Genomic DNA, 22,484 nt, shown 5'->3' on the forward strand with positions numbered 1-22,484 from the left:
CTGAGCCACGCTGCTTCTCATAGATACAAGTTGATCCGGTTGGACACAGTCCCGGTCCCACGTGGGGCTCAAACTCTTAATCCCCATTTTACAGATGAGGGAACCGAGGCACAGAAAAGTGATAATTGTGGTATTTTTTAAGCGGTTACTATGTGCCAGACACTGTACTAAGCGCCGGGGTAGATACAAGCAAATTGGGTTGGACACAGTCCCTGTCCCATGTGGGGCTCACAGACTCAATCCCCAAGCGAAGAAGTGAAGCGACTCGCCCTAGGTCACGCAGCAAATTTGGCGGAGCGAGATTAGAACCCAGATCCTTCCCACTTCCAGGCCCGTGCTCTATCCACTAGGCCACGCTTGGAGATTTGAAGTTGCAGTAGCATTTATTGAGCACCCACGGTGTGCTATGGGGAGAACAAGAGCAGCAGGTGGTGTCTCAGTCAAGGACTTTCCGCGCTAATGAGGCAGGCAGATGTAAAAGCAGAGTAATCACAATCAATTCATTCATCCAGTCCAATTTATTCACTCATTCAGTCGTATTTATTGAGCGCTTACTGTGTGCAGAGCACTGTACCAAGCGCTTGGGAGAGTGCAAAAGAGTAAGCAGGCCCATTCCCTGTCCACAATGAGCTTACAGTCTACAAGGGAAGACAGACGTTAATATAAATAAATTACAGATCGGTCCGTAAATGAATGTACAATTGAGCAATTGAAAAAGAGCACAGGCCTGGGAGTCGTCCAACCCCGGCTCTGCCGATTGCTTGCCGTGTGACCTTGGGCAAGTCACTTCACTTTTCTGTGCCTCAGTTTCCTCAACTGGAAAATGGGGATTAAATACCCGTTCTCCTTCCGACTCGGACTGTGAGCCCCATGTGGCATAGGGACTGTTTCCATCCTGATTGACTTGTACCCACCCCAGTGCTTAAAACAGTAAACACTTGACAAATACAACAATAATAATAATAATAACAAAAACTATGTATTTTTTAAAATTATGTATATATATGTTTATACATACATACGTACACATACACGCCCACACACAGAACAGTGCTTGATATATAGAAAGCACTTGACAAGTACAATAATAGTAATAACAAAAACTATGTATATTTTTTTAATTATTTACACACACACACACACACATATATATGTATATACATATATATATATATATATATATATATATATATATATACACCCCATTTGGAATAGCTGCTCTTTGAAAAGAAAAATACCATTAAGCACTGAAGCCAAGGGGCTCCATCAGTGAATCAGTGGTAATTGATTGTACTTGTACTTCCCAAGCGCTTAGTACAGTGCTCTGCACACAGTAAGCGCTCAATAAATACGATTAATCTCCTTGTGGGTGGGGGACATGTAAACCAACTCTGCACTTAGTACAGTGCTCTGCATACAGTAAGTGCTCAATAAATACCATTGCTTGATATTTCTTGAGCACTTACCACGTGGAAAGCACTGTATTAAGCGCTTCAGAGAGTACAATACAATATTATCACGTGGAAAGCACTGTATTAAGCGCTTGGGAGAGTACAATACAATACACCTGGTGGATAGACTCCCTACCCAAAAGAGCTTACGCAAGGACCAGAGTGATCGGAGAGATTTGGGGGGAAGGAGTCAAGCCAGAAACATCAATCGGATAAATCAGACATCAAAGCTTGTCTCTCCTAGCCATGATTTCTGTTCATCCGTTTGAGATGTAGAAAATCCTCTCCTGGAATGTGGTCTCCATCTTTTTTCCCTAAAAACTCCCTTATTTGGGAAGGTCTCGAGAAGGCAAAGAGCTAGGTTTGGGAGGTGACAGTGGATCTTTTAGATTTATCTAGCAACTGCCTGCACAACTCGAAAAAGCCTCCTTTTTTTTATATGTATGCCCAAAAAATCCCCGGATTAATAAACAAAAATAGGATTTCTTCACATTATGCACGTTGTTCTCCCTCCTACTTAGACTGTGAGCCCCGGGGCGGGGACCTGATCAACTTGTGTCTACCCCAGCGCTCAGTACAGTGCTTGGCACGTAGTAAGCACTGAACAAATACCGCAACTTTTAGTTGTTACGTATCTTGGGAAAGTGGCTGTTCATTAGGCTGCCTTGCTCTTGGGGATTGGTTTCAAGGAAGCGGGAGGTGTGAGCTATATTGCCCATTTTTATGACCGACGCTTGCTGGCGGGAAGAGGGCCGAGGTGGGGAAATTCAGTCAAACTTGAAAGCCAATTGGATTAAGTGGCCGGGATCGGGTTTCTTGGGACCGCTAATAAAGTTTTAGGGAACGCTAATGTGTTTTGTTTTCAAGGAACATAACCCTGGGTAACTCAAGCATCTGCTTCAGAAGAGCAGAACTACCCGGGGGTTACTGATTTCCGATCGGAGCACGCAGCGGAGCTGTGTTTCACTTATCCCCCCCCCTTGTACCTGCTTTGAGGATTTCTTGTGCATATCTATTCTATTTATTTTATTTTGTTAGTATGTTTGGTTTTGTTCTCTGTCTCCCCCTTTCAGACCCACTTTTGGGTAGGGACAGTCTCTATATGTTGCCAACTTGTACTTCCCAAGCGCTTAGTACAGTGCTCTGCACACAGTAAGCGCTCAATAAATACGATTGATGATGATGATTTCTGAAAAGTAATGGGAGCTGCTTGGAGCTTTGAGGTCTCTTCCAGTGCAAAACCGCTCAGGGGATGATAGTGTCACGACACTAACAAACCCCCCTAAAATTACACCTCCTCCAAGAGGCCTTCCCTGACTGAGCCCTCTGCGTCGACTAATTCACTTGGCTGCGAATCCTTTAGGCACTTTGATAGTTATCCCATTCTCACAGAACCTGATGTAAATATGCCCCTCTCGACTGTAAGCTCATTGTGGGCAGAGAGCACGTTTGCCAACTTTTGTAGTGTACTGACCCAAGTGCTTAGTACAGTGCTCTGCACATAGTAAACAGGAAATACCATCGATTGATTGATTGGGAAAAACAAATTCTAAAGCATCAAAGATGGCCCTATCACGGAGAAGCGGTGTGGCCTAGTGGAAAGAACATTGGCCTGAGAGTCAGGGAACCCCGGTTCTAATCCGCCACTTCCCTGCTGTGTGACGTTAGGCAAATTGCTTAACATCTCTGGGCCTCCGTCTCCTCATCTGTAAAATGGGGATTCAACACCTGTTCTCCCTCCCTCAAAATGGGGATTCAACACCTGTTCTCCCTCCCTCTTAGACTGTGAGTCCTGTGTGGAACAGAGACTGGGCCTGACCCGATGACCTTGTATCTACTCCAGAGTTTGGTACAGTGCTTGGCATGTAGTGTGATCTTAACGAGCAGCACGCGTATCATTATTATTCCACCCCTCCCCACCGTCTCTGAGGAAGAAATCTGGACTGGAAGCTAGTGAGAGCTGATAGTGATGGAGGAGGTGACAGGGTGGTACTCTGCTCACTGCTTCCTTCCTAAATTTTGCCTGTCTTCAAAGCCTAATCAAAGGCCCATCTCCTCCAAGAGGCCTTCCCTGACTACGCCCTATTTTCCTTTCCTTCAACTCCCTTCTGCGTCGCCCTGACTCGCTCCCTTTATCATCCCCCCTCCCAGCCCCCAGCACTTACGTCCATCTCCGTACTTTATTTATTTATATTCACATCTGTTTCCCTCTCTAGACTGTAAGCTCACTGTGGACAAGGTATGTGTCTGTTATGTTTTCTTGTTGTACTCTCCCGAGGGTTTAGTACAGTGCTCTGCACCAGTAAGCACTCAATAAATATGATCGACTGACTCTGGGAGTTGGCAGATTGTTTTGAATACCCGTCCCTCTCCTCATCCAACCGAGGGTCTTTGGTGGGGCTCCTAGCCCCCAGAAGCAGCATGGAGTAGTGGAGCTTGGTCCTGGGAGTCAGAAGGACCTGGGTTCTAATCCTGGCTCTGCCTCTTGTCTGCTGTGTGACTTCTCTCTGCACCTCAATTACCTCGTCTGTAAAATAGGGATTGAAACTGTGAGCCCCGCGAGGGACAGGGACTGCGTCCAACTCGATTTGCTTCCATCCTCGCCGATGCTTCACACGATGCCCAGCACATAGTAAGCGCTTAACAAATGCCATCATTCTCATTATTATCAGAAAGGCCATCGACCACCCGGGGCTAGTCGAGGGAGGGAGAAGCCCCCTTGTCGGGCCTGAGGCCACAGTACGGGGTGGAAAGGGAGCCCAGCCGAAACGTGCTCAAACATCTGATTCCGCCGCTTGTCAGCTCTAGGCCTCAGTTCCCTCATCTGTAAAATGGGGATGAAGACGGTGAGCCCCACGTGGGTTAACCTGATTACCTTGTATCTAGAACGGTGCTTGGCGCGTAGTAAGCGCTTAACAAATATCATTATCATTATCTGGTTAGATCAGAGGAGTCCATTGAGCCTCTGGGCTCCCCATTCCTCCCCTTTGCCCCTTCTCTGCCCAGGCCTGGTGTCTCCGAGGTCTAGAGCGGGTCTCTGTGCCAACAAGAAGGGCCTGTCTGAGTTGCCAAGGCGGTGCTCGGCTCGGCCTGGGGCTGTGGCTCTTTGGTTCCTGGCCTGAGGAGGAGGAGGGAGGGAGGGAGGACCGGAGAGACTCTCTCTCTCTTCCCAAATGCGAGGGGCCCAGAGAGGCTGGGGGGTTATTTTGGGAGCCGGGCCTGGGATCCGATGGCCTTGTTAGGGCAGAGCTGACCTTTCCGTTGGAGAGGAGGAGTGCAGGGACGGGAGAAGGGGGCGGGGGCTGCAGTGGAGGGAGAGAGGGACGGACGCACACTCACCCACGCACTCACACACACACGCTGTGGAGCTGAGACGGGAGCCAGCTGGGTGGCTCAGGCGGCGGCGCTGCTCTGGGGCAGAGCTGAGGTGATCCCGAGGGGGGCCTCCCCCCTTCCCTGGAGAAGGCCGGGGTCCCCTCCATCATCCCCTCCACGTCCGGACCCCTTAAAGGGAACCCCCCCCGCCGCTCCGAGCCGAGGTGGGAGCCGGGACGCTGCGGAGACGTCAAAGTCTCGGGCCTGTCCGACCGGCGGGTCAGAGGTCAGGGCGCCTCTGGACCGTCTCCCCGGCCCCGTGGCCGGCGGGCGAGGCTGGGGGCGCGGGGGGTGGCCGAGGGCTCACCCCTAATCCGCCCTGGAGGGCGGGGAGGTGGCCGGGGGCGACGGGGAGACGAGCGGCGGGCGCTTCGACTTTGACGATGGCGGGGCCTACTGCGGCGGCTGGGAGGCCGGGAAGGCCCACGGCCACGGCCTGTGCACCGGCCCCAAGGGCCAGGGCGAGTACTCGGGCTCCTGGAACTTCGGCTTCGAGGTGGTGGGCATCTACACGTGGCCCAGCGGCAACACCTACGAGGGCTACTGGTGCCAGGGGAAGCGGCACGGGCTTGGCGTAGAGACCAAGGGCCACTGGCTGTACAAGGGGGAGTGGACGCACGGCTTCAAGGGGCGCTACGGGATCCGGCAGAGCTCCAACAGCGGGGCCAAGTACGAGGGCACCTGGAACAACGGGCTCCAGGATGGCTACGGCACCGAGACCTACGCCGATGGAGGTGAGGCCCCGGAGGGGATGCCCTCAGGGGGCACGGGGAGGGGAGTGGGGGCCGGCGGGGAGTGGGCGGACGTTTGCGCCCGTCCATCTGTCCGCCCCCTGACCCATCGATGGGATTCATCGAGCGCTCACTCCGTGCAGGGCACTGTAATAATAATAATAATAATAATGATGATAGCATTTATTAAGGGCTTACTATGTGCAAAGCACTGTTCTAAGCGCTGGAGGGATTGCAAGTGTCCCACGGGGGGCTCACAGTCTTAACCCCATTTGACAGGTGAGATTACTGAGGCACAGAGAAGTTAAGTGACTTGCCCAAAGTCACACAGCTGCCAATTGGCGGAGCCGGGATTAGAACCCATGACCTCTCACTCCAAAGCCCGGGCTCTTTCCACTGAGCCACGCTGCTTCTCTAAGTGTTTCTCTGTACTAAGCGCTCTGTGTGGGCGACTGCGGCCCTGTGGATAGAGCACCAGCCTGGGAGTAGGAAGGTTCTGGGTTCCAGTCCTGCCTGTACCACGTGTCTGCTGCATCATCATCATCATCAATCGTATTTATTGAGCGCTTACTATGTGCAGAGCACTGTACTAAGCGCGCTGCATGACCTCGGGCAAGTCACTTCACTTTTCTGGGCCTCAGTTCCCTCATCTGTAAAATGGGGATGAAGACCGTGAGCCCCACGTGGGACGGGGACTGTGTCCAAACGTCATTAACTTGTGTCTACCCAGTGCTTAGAACAGTGCCTGGCACACAGTAAGTGCTTAACAAACACCATAATCATTATTATTATTACTCCTCATCGGTCAAAGGGGGATTTGATACCTGTTTTCCTTCCCCCTTGGACCGTGAACCCCATGTGGGACGGAGACCGAGTCCTATCTGCTTTTCGGGGATCTACCCCAGTGCTTAGCACAGTGCCCGGTCCACAAAAAGCACTTAACAAATGCTACAATCATTACAATCAGCATTTGCCTGGATTTGCGTGTGCGCTGTTTATTCATCCATTCAATCGTATTTATTGAGTGCTTACTGTGTGCAGAGCACTGTACTAAGCGCTTGGGAAGTCCAAGTCGGCAACATATAGAGACGGTCCCTACCCAACGACGGGCTCACAGTCTAGAAGGGGGAGTGTTTATCTGACTCTGGGTGTGAATCTGGAGTTGTGCATCTATCTAGTGACTGCCGAGGTGCTGGGGATAGACTGTAAGCTCGTTGTCGGCAGGGAATATGCCTGTTTATTGTTATATTGTCCTCTCCCAAGTGCTTAATACAGTGCTCTGCACACAGGAAGCATTCAATAAATACGTTTGAGTGGGTGTTGGAGGGAGAGACTGTGAGGGCAGTGATAGGAGCATAGTGTATTAGGGGAATGGATAGGTAGGGGGGCTTGGGGGTCCAGATATTTGGGGGGTGCTGGGGCTTTTTCCAGGCGGGCCAGGGAGGGAATGGGCTACCTCATCTGTAAAATGGGAATTAAGACTGTGATCCCCATGTGGGACAACCTGATCACCTTGTATCCGCTCCAGCGCTTAGAACAGTGCTTTGCCCGTAGTAAGCGCTTAACAAATGCCATCATTATTATTAATATTATTTGCTCGAGGCCATCCGAGTCAGCCTCAGCCAGCTGCTACTGTCTGGAAAATAATCACGGTATTTGTCAAGGGCTTACTGTGTGCCAGGCACTGTTCTAAGCACTGGGGTAGAAACAAGATAAACAGGTTGGATACAGTCCCTGTCCCACAATAGGACTCACAGTCTTAATCCCCATTTTACAGATGAGGGAAAGGAGGCACAAAGAAGGGAAGTGATTCGACCAAGGTCACACAGCAGACGAGTGGCGGAGCGGGGATTAGAACTTATGATGATGATGGTATTTGTTAAGCGCTTACTATGTGCAGAGCACTGTTCTAAGCGCTGGGGGGGGGATACAAGGTGATCAAGGTGTCCCACGTGGGGCTCACAGTCTTCATCCCCATTTTACAGATGGGGAACTGAGGCTCTGAGAATTTAAGTGACTTGCCCAAGGTCACACAGCAGACATGTGGCAGAGTCAGAATTCGAACCCATGACCTCTGACTCCAAAGCCCGTGCTCTTGCCACTGAGCCACGCTGCTTCTCACTTATCTGACTCCTAGGCTGGTGCTCTATCCATTAGGCCACACTGCTTCTCTAAAATGGCAAGGTGATGTAGCCGCCAGTTCGGGGGGCGGGCAGGGAACGGGCCTGTACCCGATGCCGCCCCCGGAACTCGCAGCCCAAGTCCCGATTCATTCAATCGTATTTATTGAGCGCTTACTGAAGAAGCAGCTGCTTAGAGAAGCGGCGTGGCTCAGTGGAGCAGAGCCCGGGCTTTGGAGTCAGAGGTCATGGGTTCAAACCCCGGCTCCGCCAAATGTCAGCTGTGTGACTTTGGGCGAGTCACTTCACTTCTCTGGGCCTCAGTGACCTCATCTGGAAGATGGGGATTGAGACCGTGAGCCCCACGTGGGACAACCTGATCGCCTTGTAACCTCCCCAGCGCTTAGAACAGTGCTTTGCACAGAGTAAGCGCTTAATAAATGCCATCGTCATCATCACTGTGTGCAGCGCACCATACTAAGCGCTTGGGATGTACAAGTTGGCAACATATAGAGACGGTCCCGACCCAACAGTGACTCGTTGGGTGTCGGCTACCCCCTCTGACTTGGAAAGTCACTCCGAACGGTGGCAGAGCTCCCCACCCCAGTTCCTGCCTGCCTTTGGGCCTTCTCGGGCACCGACGACGTCCAGGGTGCCTGGCAGAGCCACCCCCTCCCTCTGGCAGCGGGCAAAGTGGCCGGAAACGCCCCGGTTGCCCCCACTTTATGCCCGGATCACTTCTTGGCCTCCGATTTCCGGACCCTTTGGACGGGGGCGGTGGGCCGGGGAAGCAGCTTAGCATGGCACCGGTGGTGGCAGAGGAGGTGGCAGAGAGGAGTGAGAGCTGTGACCCCTGGCTCCAATCGGCCCTGCCCTCCATCCCTCCCGACTTGCCCGCAGAGAGCAGAGCTCTGAACGGCCCATCCGCCGTCAGAGGTCGGCCCCGCGCCAACGGTTACGGTGCTTCCATTTTTATCCCCCGAGCGCCCGGCCGGGCTGGTGGGGAGAGCTTGGATGGAGGAAACGTCCCCGGCCGGGACAGCTGCTGCCTCTGTCCGGGGCAGGGCGGTGGGGCCGGGGACGGGTGGGCGGAAAAGGGGATCAGGCCCGGTGGGGGCCGTTTCCCAGAGTCCTCAACATCAGTGGGAAGTGATCTTTGATGGCTTGGATTCAATAATAATAATAATATTTATGGTATTTGCTAAGTGCTTACTATGTGCCATTCATTCATTCATTCATTCAATCGTATTTATTGAGCGCTTCCCGTGCACTGTACCAAGCGCTTGGGAAGTACAAATCGGCAGCATATAGAGATGGTCCCTACCCAACAACAGGCTAAAAGGGGGAGACTTACAACAAAACGAAACACGTAGACAGGCGTCAAAACCATCAGAATAAATAGAATTATAGCTATATTCATTCAATCGTATTTATTGAGCGCTTACTGTGTGCAGAGCACTGTAGTAAGCGCTTGGGAAATCCAAGCCGGCAACATATAGCGACAGTCTCTACCCGACAAGGGGCTCACAGTCTAGAAGGGGGAGACAGACAACAAAACAAAACACATAGACAGGTGTCAAAACCAACAGAATAAATGGAATTATAGCTATAGTCATTCAATCATTTATTGAGCGCTTACTGTGTACAGAGCACTGTAGTAAGCGCTTGGGAAGTCCAAGCCAGCAACATATAGCGACGGTCCCTACCCGACAAGGGGCTCACAGTCTAGAAGGGGGAGACAGACAACAAAACAAAACACGTAGACAGGTGTCAAAACCAACAGAATAAATAGAATTATAGCTATATTCATTCAATCGTATTTATTGAGCGCTTACTGTGTGCAGAGCACTGTAGTAAGCGCTTGGGAAGTCCAAGCCGGCAACACATAGAGACGGTCCCTACCCGACAAGGGGCTCACAGTCTCGAAGGGGGAGACAGACAACAAAACAAAACACGTAGACAGGTGTCAAAACCATCAGGATAAATAGAATTATAGCTATATTCATTCAATCGTATTTATTGAGCGCTTACTGTGTGCAGAGCACTGTAGTAAGCGCTTGGGAAGTCCAAGCCGGCAACACATAGAGACGGTCCCTACCCGACAAGGGGCTCACAGTCTCGAAGGGGGAGACAGACAACAAATCAAAACAAGTAGACAGGCATCAAGCGCTTAGTACAGTGCTCTGCATACGGTAAGCGCTCAATAAATACAACTGAATGAATGAATGGCCTAAGGGTCAGAAGGCCAAGGGTTCTAATCCCAGCTCGGCCCCTTGTCTGCTGTGTGGCCTTGGGTAAGTCACGTCAATGCCAGGCACTGTACTGAGCGCTAAGGTGGATACAGGCAAGGATTTACCCCCTCCAGACTCCAATTCGCCCACTCTAAGCCTCTTTAACCTCCAAATTGGTTCGGGTTTCTCTCGATGCCAGCTGAGGGATTCCCGGACCCCCCAGGACCCCCCACTTTGGGGTTCGCAGGACACCCCCCACCCCGTCCTGCCCCTCCCACCCCGCGTGGCTCAGTGGAAAGAGCCCGGGCTTTGGAGTCAGAGGTCATGGGTTCGAATCCTGGCTCCGCCACATGTCTGCTGTGTGATCTTGAACAAGTCACTTCAGTTCTCTGAGCCTCAGTTACCTCATCCGTAAAATGGGGATTAAGACTGTGAGCCCCACGTGGGACAACCTGATCACTTTGTATCCCCCCCCCAGCGCTTAGAACAGTGATTTGCACATAGTAAGCGCTTAACAAATGCCAACATTATTATTATTATTATTATCTGGTCAGGTCAAACTGTAGAAACCTGGAGTAGTGCAGCCTAGTGGAAAGAGCCCAGGCCTGGGTGTCAGAAGGACCTGGGTTCTAATTCTGACTCCACCTCTTGTCTGCTGTGTCACTTTGGGCAAGTCACTTCACTTCTCTGGGCCTCAGTTCCCTCATCTGTATAATGGGGACTAAGGCTGTGAGCCCCATGTGGGACAGGGACTGTGTCCAACTTGATTAGCTTGTATCTACCCCAGTGCTTAGAACGATGCTTGGCACGTAGCAAGTGCTTAACAAGTACCTCGAATATTATCATTATTATGAATGCTGTCTTTAATAATAATTGTAATAATAATGGTATTTGTTAAGCGCTTACTATGTGCAAAGCACTGTTCTAAGCGCTGGGGAGGTTACAAGGTGATCAGGTTGCCCCACGGGGGGCTCACAGTCTTAATCCCCATTTTACAGACGAGGGAACTGAGGCCCAGAGAAGTGAAGTGACTTGCCCAAAGTCACACAGCTGACAATTGGCGGAGCTGGGATTTGAACCCATGACCTCTGACTCCAAAGCCCGGGCTCTTTCCACTGAACCACGCTGCTTGGCACGTAGCAAATGCTTAACAAATACCATGATTATTATTATTATTATTATTATTATTATTATTATGAATGCTGTCTTTAAAGGTCTGGGTGGGTAGCAGCTGAGGAAAATAATGATGATAATGGTATTCGTTAAGTTCTTTCAATCAATCAATCATATTTATTGAGCACTTTCTATGTGCAGATCACTGTACTGAGCGCTTGGGAGAGTACAGTATAATAGAGTTGGTACACACATTTCCCCATCATGATAAGCTTACGGTCTAGAAGGGGAGACAGACATTAATATAAATAAATGTATTTGTTTAATGCTAAGTGCCAAGAACTATGTAAAACCCTGTGGTTTATACAGTTCAATCGCAGGACTCAGTCTTTCCTTCCCAGAACATTTTCCCTGGAAATTTTCTTTGGGAGGAGAAGCGGCACGGCCTGGGGAGTAGACCCTGGGCCCCGCAGTCAAAAGGACCTGGGTTCTAGTCCCGGCTCCACCACTTGTCTGCTGTGTGACACCCTGGGCAAGTCACTTCAGTTCTCCGGGCCTCAGTTCCCTCATCTGTGAAATGGGGATGAAGACTGTGAGCCCCACATGGGACCTGGGCTGTGTCCAACCTTACGTTCACTTAGTACAGTGCCTAGCACCTAGTAAGCACTTAACAAATACCATTTTAAAAAAACAGGTGCCAGAGGGGCAGGATGGTTGAGTTCGCCCCCTCAGCTCCATACGGTCTCCCTTCCTCTCGCTTTGACGCTTGTGAGGGGCGCTCAGCTTCATCATTCATTCATTCGATCGTATTTCATTCATTTAATTGTATTTATTGAGCACTTACTGTGTGCAGAGCACTGTACTAAGAGCTTGAGTGCTTACCGTGTGCAGAGCACTGTACTGAGCGCTGGGGAGAGGACGATACAAAAAAAAATATGCATAGACCAACTCTGTCCAAAAAGAGGTCACAGCCTTCCGTCCCCTGGCTCCTTCTCTTAAAGATAATGCAGCCGAAGGCACCCTCCCCCTCGGCTCCCCCAAATACTTGGGAGAAGTTGAAAGCAAAACTAACAATAAATCGGCCTTTATTTGGATCCTTTCTTGAGTTCACTTTCTTGAGTTGTCAAGCCAACGACCTCCAGGAGAGCAGGCTCCCAAGAGGCTGTGGGGTGCCGGGCAGAGAAGGCGCTTCACTTCTCTCTGCCTCAGTTTCCTGAGCTGTAGAATGGGGACGAAATACTGCTCCCCCCTCCTTTTTAGACCGTGAGCCCCATGTTGGGACTGTGTCCAACCTGATTATCTTGTATCTACCGCAGTGTTTAGACAGTGTTTAATAAATACCACAATTATTACTCTTATTGGGAGAAACTGCCCTTCCCCGTCCAGGGATTTTAGGTCAGTATGGAGACCCTCGAGAGTTGCTCAGACCAGTGCTTTGCACAGAGTGAGCCCACTGTTGGGTAGGGACTGTCTCTATATGTTGCCAACTTGTACTTCCCAAGCGCTTAGTACAGTGCTCTGCACACAGTAAGCGCTCAATAAATACGATTGATTGATTGATTAACAAACGCCATCATTATTATTATTATTCCCCTCCTCCCTGGTGCCAGGAGTGAGTTCGAGAGCCAAGACAGGGAGACGCCTGGCTTTCTGCCATCTCTTCCTCCTCGAGAGTAACTCAGCAAGAAGCCCATTCCTGGCTTTGTCATCAGGATTGGGAAAAGCACCTAGAGCTCATCTTATTATTATTATTACCACTGCTGCTACTATTGTTATTATTACTAATAACAATTATTATAAAAATAACAACAATAATAACTGTGGTATCTGTTAAGCACTTCTTATGCTTGTCTACTTGTATTGTTTCGTTGTCTGTCTCCCCCCTTCTAGACTATGGGCCTGTTGTTGGGTAAGGATTGTCTCTATCTGTTGCTGAATTGTACTTTCCCAGCACTTAGTACAGTGCTCTGCACCCAGTAAGTGCTCAATAAATAATAATAATGGCATTTATTAAGCGCTTACTATGTGCAAAGCACTGTTCTAAGCGCTGGGGAGGTTACAAGGTGATCAGGTTGTCCCACGGGGGGTTCACAGTCTTAATCCCCATTTTACAGATGAGGCCCAGAGAAGTTAAGTGACTTGCCTAAAGTCACACAGCTGACAATTGGCGGAGCCGGGATTTGAACCCATAGCCTTTGACTCCAAAGCCCGGGCTCTTTCCACTGAGCCACGCTGCTTCTCACGATATGATTGAATGAATGAATAAGTGCCAAGCACTATGCTAAGCGCGGGGGTAGATGCAAGATAGCCAGCCCCACGTGGGGCTTACATTCTAAGGAGGAGGGAGAATGGGGATTGAATCCCCATTTTGCAGGTGAGGGAACTGAGGCCCGGAGAATCTATCATATTTAATGAGCGCTTACTGTGTGCAGAGCACTGTACTAAGAACTTGGGAGAGGACAGCGCAACAATATGACAGATGCACACCCTGTCCACCACGAGCTCAGAGAAGTGAAGTGATTTGACCAAGGTCGCCCAGCAGGTGTGTGGCGGAGGCAGGATTAGAACCCAGGGCTCTGATGCTCAGGCCTGTGCTCTGTCCACTTGGCCACGCTGCCCAGAAGTCGCCAAGACAAGGCAGGTGAACCAGCCTTGACCTTCCCCCTTTTAGACTGTGAGCCCACTGTTGGGTAGGGACCGTCTCTATATGTTGCCAACTTGTACTTCCCAAGCGCTTAGTACAGTGCTCTGCACACAGTAAGCGCTCAATAAATACGATTGATTGATTGATTGATTCGAAGGTGTCTGGTTCCAAGAGAGGCTGTTGAGTCCTAACGTCTTTGGGGGAAGAGTGAACCGTCCTCTGCTGAACTGGTTGAGAAGCAGTGTGGCCTAGTGGAAAGAGCACCGTCCTGGAAGTCAGAGGACGGGGGTTCTAATCCTGGCTCTGCCGCATCAATCAATCAATCAATCAATCAATCAATCAATCGTATTTATTGAGCACTTACTGGGTGCAGAGCACTGTACTAAGCGCTTGGGAAGTACAAGTTGGCAACACATAGGGACAGTCCTTACCCAACAGTGGGCTCACAGTCTAAAAGGGGGAGACAGAGAACAAAACCAAACATACTAACAAAATAAAATAAATAGAATAGATATGTACAAGTAAAATAAATAAATAAATAGAGTAATATGCCTTCTGTGTGACCTTGGGCAAGTCACTTAACTCCTCTGGGCCTCTTTGATTCATTCAATCGTATTTACTCAGCGCTTAGAACAGTGCTTTGCACATAGTAAGCACTTAATGCCATCATTATTATTATTATTTATTGAGTGCTTATTGTGTGCACTGTACTAAGTGCTTGGGAAGTACAAGTCGGCAACATATAGAGACGGTCCCTACCCAACAACGGGCTCACAGCCTCAGTGATCTCATCTGTAAAACGGGGATTAAGACTGAGAGCCCCGTGTGGGGCAGGGACTGTGTCCAACCTGATTACCTTGTGTCTACCCCAGCACTTAGAACGGTACCCGGCACATAGTCAGCGCTTACGAAAGCCACAATTATTATTTTTATGTGGCAGGGGAATTGAGGATTTTTGGTGTTATCCCTTCAGCATTTCCTGTCCGTCCTCCCGGCGGCAAGCCCGGGGCCCGAGGTGGCCTCCCTGTCCAGTCCAGGAGCCCGACAAGGCCTCAGGGAAGCAGCAAGGGTGGACAAACCACCTCCCTAAATCAGAGAAGCAGTGTGGCCTAGTGGATAGAGCCTGGGCCTGGGAATCAGAAGGACCCGGGTTCTAATCCCGGCTCTGCCACTTCTCTGCTGTGTGACCTTGGGCCAGTCACTTCAATTCTTGGGGCCTCACCCGTAAAATGGGAATTAAGACTGCGAGCCCCACGTAATAATAATAATTTTGGTATTTATTAAGCACCTACTATGTGCAAAGCACTGTTCTAAGCACTGCGGAGGATACAAAGTGATCAGGTTGTCCTACGTGGGGCTCACAGTCTTAATCCCCATTTTACAGAGGAGGAACTGAGGCACAGAGAAGTTAAGTGACTTGCCCAAAGTCACACAGCTGACAAGCAGTGGAGCTGGGATTTGAACCCATGACCTCTGACTCCCAAGCCCATGCTTTTTCCACTGAGCCACGCTACTTCTACATGGGACCTGGAATGTGTCCAGCCTTGCGTTTACCTCAGCATTCATTCATTCACTGGTATTTATAGGAGAAACGGCGTGGCTCAGTGGAAAGAGCCCGGGCTTGGAAATCAGAGGTCATGGGTTCAAACCCCAGTTCCGCAAATTGTCAGCTGTGTGACTTTAGGCAAGTCACTTCACTTCTATGGGCCTCAGTTACCACATCTGTAAAATGGGGATTAAGACTGAGAACCCCACCTTGTATCCTCCCCAGTGCTTAGAACAGTGCTTTGCAGGTAGTAAGCACTTAACAAACGCCATTATTATTATTTATTGAGCGCTTGCGGTGTGCAGAGCACTGTACTAAGCACTAGGAAAGTACAATTCAGCAACAAAGAGAGACAATCCCTGCCCAACAACGGGCTCATAGTCTAGAAGCAGGGAGACGGACTTCGAAGCAAGTACAGTGCCTGGCACCTAGTAGGCACTTAACAAATGCCCCCCTCAAATCCCAAAACGGTCCACCCAGGAGGTGCGGTGGATTCACCAGGCCTCCTGGATTCGAGTCGCCGGCCGGGACAATGTCCTCCTGAGCCCTGCTCCCTTAGCAACGGGATCCTTGTCACTTGGGGGCTATAAATAACTGAAGCCAGACTTGGTTTTCTGGGCGGCCACGCAGAGGTCTCTGGAAAGGGGAGAGTGGACGAACTCAAGTCGCACAGCCTTGTAGGGATGGGAAGAGATTTTTAGACCAGCCCTGCAGATAATAATAATCATCATCATAATAATGGCATTTATTAAGCGCTTACTCTGTGCAAAGCGCTATTCTAAGCGCTGGGGAGGCTACAAGGTGATCAGGTTGTCCCACGGGGGGCTCACAGTCTTAATCCCGTTTTACAGATGAGGTAACTGAAGCACAGAGAAGTTAAGTGACTTGCCAAAAGTCACACAGCTGACAGTTGGCGGAGCCGGAATTTGAACTCATGACCTCGGACTCCAAAGCCCGGGCTCTTTTCCACTGAGCCACATCTGTCTGCCCAAATCCTCAGTTGCCCCTATTGTCTGGATGGGCAGAGCACAGGCGTGCCCTGGTTCAGTATCACTGATGAAGGACGCGATTCCGGGTCGGATTCAAATGCTTTTTGGTGGAGAAACAACCCCAGGTTGGCAGCCAAGGAGCAACATGGCGTGTGAGCAGGATTCTCTCTTTATTGCTGAATTGTACTTCCCAAGTGCTTAGTGCTCTACACATAGTAAGCGCTCAATAAATACGGTTGAGTGAGTGAGCGAGCAGCCCACTGTTGGGTAGGGACTGTCTCTATATGTTACCAACTTGTACTTCCCAAGCGCTTAGTACAGTGCTCTGCACACAGTAAGTGCTCAATAAATACGATTGATTGAGTAGGAAAGTCGTGGGTTATAATCCCAGCTCCTCCACTTGTCTGCTGTGGAACCTTGGGCAAATCAATTCACTTCTCTGTGCCTCAGTTCTCTCATCTGTCAAATAGGTATTGAGACTGTGAGCCATGGGACAACCTAATTACCTTGTATCTACCCCAACGCTTAGAACAGTGCTTGGCACATAGTAAGCGCTTAACAAATACCATTATTATTATGTGGGACAGGGACTGGGTCCAACCTGATTTGCTTGTACCCACCCCAGCGTTTAGTACAGTGCCTGGCACATAGTAAGCACTTAACAACTACCATAATTATTATTATTACTATTACAGTGCTTGGCACATAGTACATAATTGAAATACCATTAACTCCCAACCCCTAGACCAAAGAAAACAAAAAAACAGAGGGCCTGGAGGATTATTATTATTATTATTATGGTATTTGTTAAGCACTTACTATGTGCCGAGCACTGTTCTAAGCTCTGGGGTAGAGACAAGGTGATCAGATTGTCCCACGTGGGGCTCACAGTTTTAATCCCCATTTTACAGATGAGGTAACTGAGGCACAGTTAAATTAAGTGGCTTGCCTAAGGTCACACAGCAGACAAGTGGCAGAGGCGGGATTAGAACCCACATCCTCTGACTTCCACGACCTCCATGCTGCTTCCCTGATAAAAAGCAGGCAGAGGGGAGAGGGACAGAATCTCCAAAAAGTTGCAAGATGTTGAACTGTTCAGCTCCTGGAGGGCAGGAATCATGTTTTCTTCATCTATTATTCTCTCCCACGTTCTTAGTTTCATGCTTTACACCCAGTAGGTGTTTAATAATCACAATTGATTGACTGACTGATTGATTTTAGAGAAATGGGGATATAAAGAGAGACAAGGTTTGCAGCAAGGAGCTCCTTGGGACCAGTGATGGAATCTTATTGATCCTTTATTCAAGTGCTCTCCCCCAGAGCTTAGCACAGTGCTCCGCACACAGTAAGTGCTCAGTAAATGCAGCTGAATGAAAGAAGTGACCCACAGAGAAAGCCATCAAGGGATGGAGGAAATGAGAGAAGGGAAGGGAAAAGATAAATAAAAATAAATAAATGATGGCATTTGTTAAGTGCTTCCTATGTGCCAAGCACTGTTCTGAGCACTGGGGAGGATACAAGGTGATCATGTTGTCCCACGTGGGGCTCACAGTCTTCATCCCCATTTTACAGATGAGGAAACTGAGGCCCAGAGAAGTGAAGTGACTTGCCCAAAGTCACCCAGCTGACAAGTGGCTGAGCCGGGATTTGAACCCATGATCTCTGAGTCCCAAGCCCGGCCTCTTTCTACTGAGCCACGCTGCCTCTCTATGATGGGAGGTGGCCAGAAGGACAGAGAGAGTAGTAGAACAGAAAGGTCTAAGTAGATCGGGAGAGACGGGTAATAATAATTATAATGGTAATCGTGACAACTTACTATGTACCCAGCACTGTACTAGGCGCTGCAATAGATACAAGATTATCAGGCTGGACAAAACCCCTGTCCCACATGGGGCTCACAGTCTAAGTTGAAGGGAGGAGGATTGCAGCTCGCTGTGAATATGTCTACAGACTCTGTCATATTGTACACTCCCAAGCATTTAGTACAGTGCTCTGCACACAGTAAGCACTCAATAAATATGATTGATGTATTGATTGATTTGATCCCCATTTTCTAGAAGAAGGTAATCAGGGAGTGGAAGAGAGAGTCAGACTGACTTACAGAAGAGTTGAGAGATTTAGGGGATGAGGAGGAGAGTGATGGAGAGGTTGATGGGGGGGAAGATGGACAAGGGGTTGGAGCGGGGAGGAAGAAGAGGAAGCGCACAGCCCCCAAGGAGCCCAGTAAAACCCGAAATGTACAGTTAGGAGAAGCACAAATTCTGGGGGGCCTGAAATAGATGACGGGGGGTCCCCGAAAGAGGAAGGATAGCTTCACATAGGAGGTGGTTTGGAGGATGATGATGATGATAATGAGGGCATTTATTAAGTGCTTACTCTGTGCAAAGCACTATTCTAAGTGCTGGGGGGATACAAGGTGATCAGGTTGTCCCATGGGGGGCTCACAGTCCTCACCCCCATTTTACAGATGAGGGAACTGAGGCCCAGAGAAGTGAAGTGACTTGCCCAAAGTCACATAGCTGACAATTGGCGGAGCTGGGATTTGAACCCATGACCTCTGATTCCAAAGCCTGGGTTCTTTCCACTGAGCCATACTGCTTTTCTGAGGAGGAGAGGGACCTGGTTTGGTGAAGCATGAGAAGAGGATTTAGCAAATAACTGCTTGGTGTCAGGGATGACGCTCTTAATTGTCCATAGTTTTATGACTCTTATTTATCCAGAACAAGCTTTTTTTTCAATCCCGGGAAGTTTCCTGGGACACCCTGTGGAAAGAACTCAGGTCTGGAAGTCAGGAGACCTGGATTCTAATCCTGGCCCTGCTGTAATAATAATAAGAAGAATTATGGTATTTGTTAAGCACTTACTATGTGCCAAGCACTTTACTAAGCGCTGGGAGAAGCAGCGTGGCTCAGTGGAAAGAGCAGGGACAACCTAATTACCTTGTAATTAGCCTCAGTGCTTAGAACAGTGCTTTGCACACAGTAAGCACTTAATAAATGCCATTATTATTATTATACAAGCAAATCAGGTTGGACAGAGTCCCCTGTCCCATGGGAGGCTCACAGTCTCAATCCCCATTTTACAGATGAGGTGACTGAGGCACAGAGAAATAAAATGACTTGCCCAAAGTCGCACAACAGACAAGTGAGTGACGCAGGATCAGAACCCATGACCTTCTGACTGCCAGGTTCCTAATCTATGCCATGCTGTGTGACCCTGGGGCAAGTGATTTAGCTTCCCTGTGCCTCAGTTTCCTCATCCACACATGGAGATTAAATACCTATGCTCTTCCTCCTTACATCACATATCCCCGGGGGGGGACAGACACCGAGCCCCATCTCATGGGATCAAGGCCTTGGGAGAGTTTGCTGTCCCGGTTAAGCGCTTAGTCGGTCTTTTATCGTATTTATTGAGCACTTACTGTGTGCGGAGCTCCATACTGAGCGCTAGGGAGAGGACGACAGAACAATAAACAGACACATTTCATTCATTCATTCATTCAATCGTATTTATTGAGCATTTACTGTGTGCAGAGCACTGGACTAAGCGCTTGGGAAGTACAAGTTGGCAACATCTAGAGACAGTTTCTACTCAACAGCGGGCGACAGACAACAAAACATATTAACAAAATAAAATAAATAGAATAAATATGTACAAGTAAAATACACAGAGTAATAAATATGTACAAACATATATACGTAGTGACTTGAATATAAATAGCACACCCCTGTAAATGTTCATCACAACCAAAAATTTGGTAACCCAGTTTTCTAGACTGAGCCCGTTCTTCTAGACTGTGAATCCACTGTTGGGTAGGGACTGTCTCTATGTGTTGCCGATTTGTACTTCCCAAGCGCTTAGTACAGTGCTCTGCACACAGTAAGCGCTCAATAAATACGATTGATCGATTGATTTTCTGGATAGGCATATGCTTGGTATCTAAGCATGGGGACTTTCCTTTTTTCAGAGCAGTAGTTGCCATTTCATTGATGGGGATGATGATTATAGGTTTGGGGGCGTGTGGGCCTGAGGTGATTTCAGGGGTGGTATTCTAGTCTGCCTGGGATGGCTGCAGGGACATTTTTCTGTCAGGTTTCCACTTGCAGACCTTGAAGGAACATTTGACTCGGTTTTCCATGTCCCCAGCAAAGGCAGGCTGTCCAGACTGAATTCCAGATGCCCCCCGATATGAACCCCGACATGAGAAGCAGCGTGGCTCAGTGGCAAGAGCCCACGCTTGGGAGTCAGAGGTCGTGGGTTCTAATCCCGGCTCCGCCACTTATCAGCTGTGTGACTTTGGGCAAGTCACTTCACTTCTCTGCCAACTTGTACTTCCCAAGCACTTAGTGCAGTGCTCTGCACACAGTAAGCGCTCAATAAATACAATTGATTGATTGATTGATTCTCTGGGCCTCAGTTACCTCATCTGTAAAAGGGAGATTAAGACTGTGAGTCCCACATGGGACAAAGTGATTACCTTGTATCTCCTCCAAGCAGTGCTTGGCACATAGTAAGTGCTTAACAAATACCACCATCGTTATTATTATTAGTATATCCCTACATCCTGGAATGCCCTCCCTCCGCACATCCGCCAAGCTAGCTCTCTTCCCCCCTTCAAGGCCCTACTGAGAGCTCACCTCCTCCAGGAGGCCTTCCCACACTGAGCCCCCTCCTTCCTCTCCCCCTCCTCCCCCTCCGCCTTACCTCCTTCCCTTCCCCACAGCACCTGTAAATATGTATATATGTTTGTTCATATTTATTACCCTATTTATTTATTTATTCTACTTGTACATATCTATTCTATTTATTTTATTTTGTTAATATGTTTTGTTCTCTGTCTCCCCCTTCTAGACTGTGAGCCCACTGTTGGGTAGGGACCGTCTCTATATGTTGCCAACTTGTACTTCCCAAGTGCTTAGTACAGTGCTCTGCACACAGTAAGCACTCAATAAATATGATTGATTGATTGATTCTGGATTAATGATAATAATAATAATGGTGTTTGTTAAGCGCTATGTGTCAGGCACTGTAAGCGCTGGGGTGGGCACAAGCAAACCATGTTGGACATAGTCCCCTGAATCATGCGGGGCTCTCAGTCTCAATCCCCATTTTTCAGATGAGGGAACTGAGGCTCAGAGAAGTGAAGTGATTTGCCCAAGGTTACACAGCAGACAAATGGAGGAGCTGGGATTAGAACCCGTGACCTTCGGATTTCCAGGCCTGGGCCCTATCCACTCTGCCATGCTGTTTCTCCAGAAGACCCCACTCCCCTTCCTCTGTATCCCAATCCTGGCCCCCCGGGACAGCACCGGGAGAAAATCCGATCCCGGCCCCTAGAACGGCCCTCCCCCTTGAGGCTCCATCCGGATGCCTCCGGTCCCATCCCGCCTATTCACTTCTTCCCCATATCCCACTCCTTTTCCCTTTGGTTCCTGCTTCATCTCCCAGGAATACCGTATTTCAAGTCCAGACATTTTTCATACCGGAAAGATGATGTCACCAACCGCACAAAGTGTGCTCTGCTCTCCCAGCTCCCATGTCCTGGCTCCAGAAGGAAATTCCAAGCTCAGCTCCAAGATTGACGTCCCATTCCCAAAGAGGCCTGGCCCCATGGTCTGGCTGCAGGCCAGAGTGCTGAGGTTCATGGGCCATAATAACCATGGTATTTGTTGAGCGCCTACATTGTGCTTGCACTGTACTAAGCACAGGGTTAGGAATGAGATATTGGATCAGACACAGTCCCTTTCCCACCTGGGGCTCATAATCTTAAATTGGGAGGAAGAACAACAGCGTGGCCGAGTGCATAGAGCACGGGCCTGAGAGCCAGAAGGTCATGGGTTCTAATCCCGCCTCTGCCACTTGTCTGTTGGGTGACCTTGGTCAAGTCACTTCACTTCTCTGGGCTTCAGTGATCTCATCTGGAAAATGGGGATTGAGACTGTGAGCCCCATGTGGGACAGGGATCGTGTCCAACCTGATTTGCTTGTATCCACCCCAGCATTTAGTACAGTGCCTGGCACATAGCAAGTGCTTAACAAATACCATCATTATTATCAGAACAGGTATATTTTTAAATGGCATTTATTAAGTGCTTACTATGTGCAAAGCACCGTTCTAAACGTATTGTGGAAACAGCGTGGCCTAGTGAACAGGACACAAGCCTGGGAGTCAGAGGTCATGGATTCTAATCCTGGCTCTACCCCTTGCCTGCTGCGTGACCTTGGGCAAATCACTTAACTTCTCTGTGCCTCAGTTCCCTCATCTGGAAAATGGGGATTAAGTCT

The 22,484-nt window shown here is 49.2% G+C and overlaps 1 protein-coding gene across 1 annotated transcript in view; it reads left to right on the forward strand.

Moving 5' to 3' along the window:
- Window positions 1-3,014: 3,014 nt before the first annotated feature.
- JPH2 (junctophilin 2) overlaps window positions 3,015-22,484 on the forward strand; it is a 51,933-nt gene continuing 32,463 nt past the window's right edge. Inside the window, exons 1-3 of the mRNA XM_038750703.1 lie at window positions 3,015-3,036; window positions 4,963-5,045; window positions 5,152-5,560. Of these exons, the coding sequence (XP_038606631.1) occupies window positions 3,015-3,036; window positions 4,963-5,045; window positions 5,152-5,560 (514 nt within the window). The remainder of the gene's footprint in view (window positions 3,037-4,962; window positions 5,046-5,151; window positions 5,561-22,484) is intronic.

The sequence above is a fragment of the Tachyglossus aculeatus genome, chromosome 8 (assembly GCF_015852505.1).
Source record: "Tachyglossus aculeatus isolate mTacAcu1 chromosome 8, mTacAcu1.pri, whole genome shotgun sequence".
Taxonomy (NCBI): Eukaryota; Metazoa; Chordata; class Mammalia; order Monotremata; family Tachyglossidae; genus Tachyglossus; species Tachyglossus aculeatus.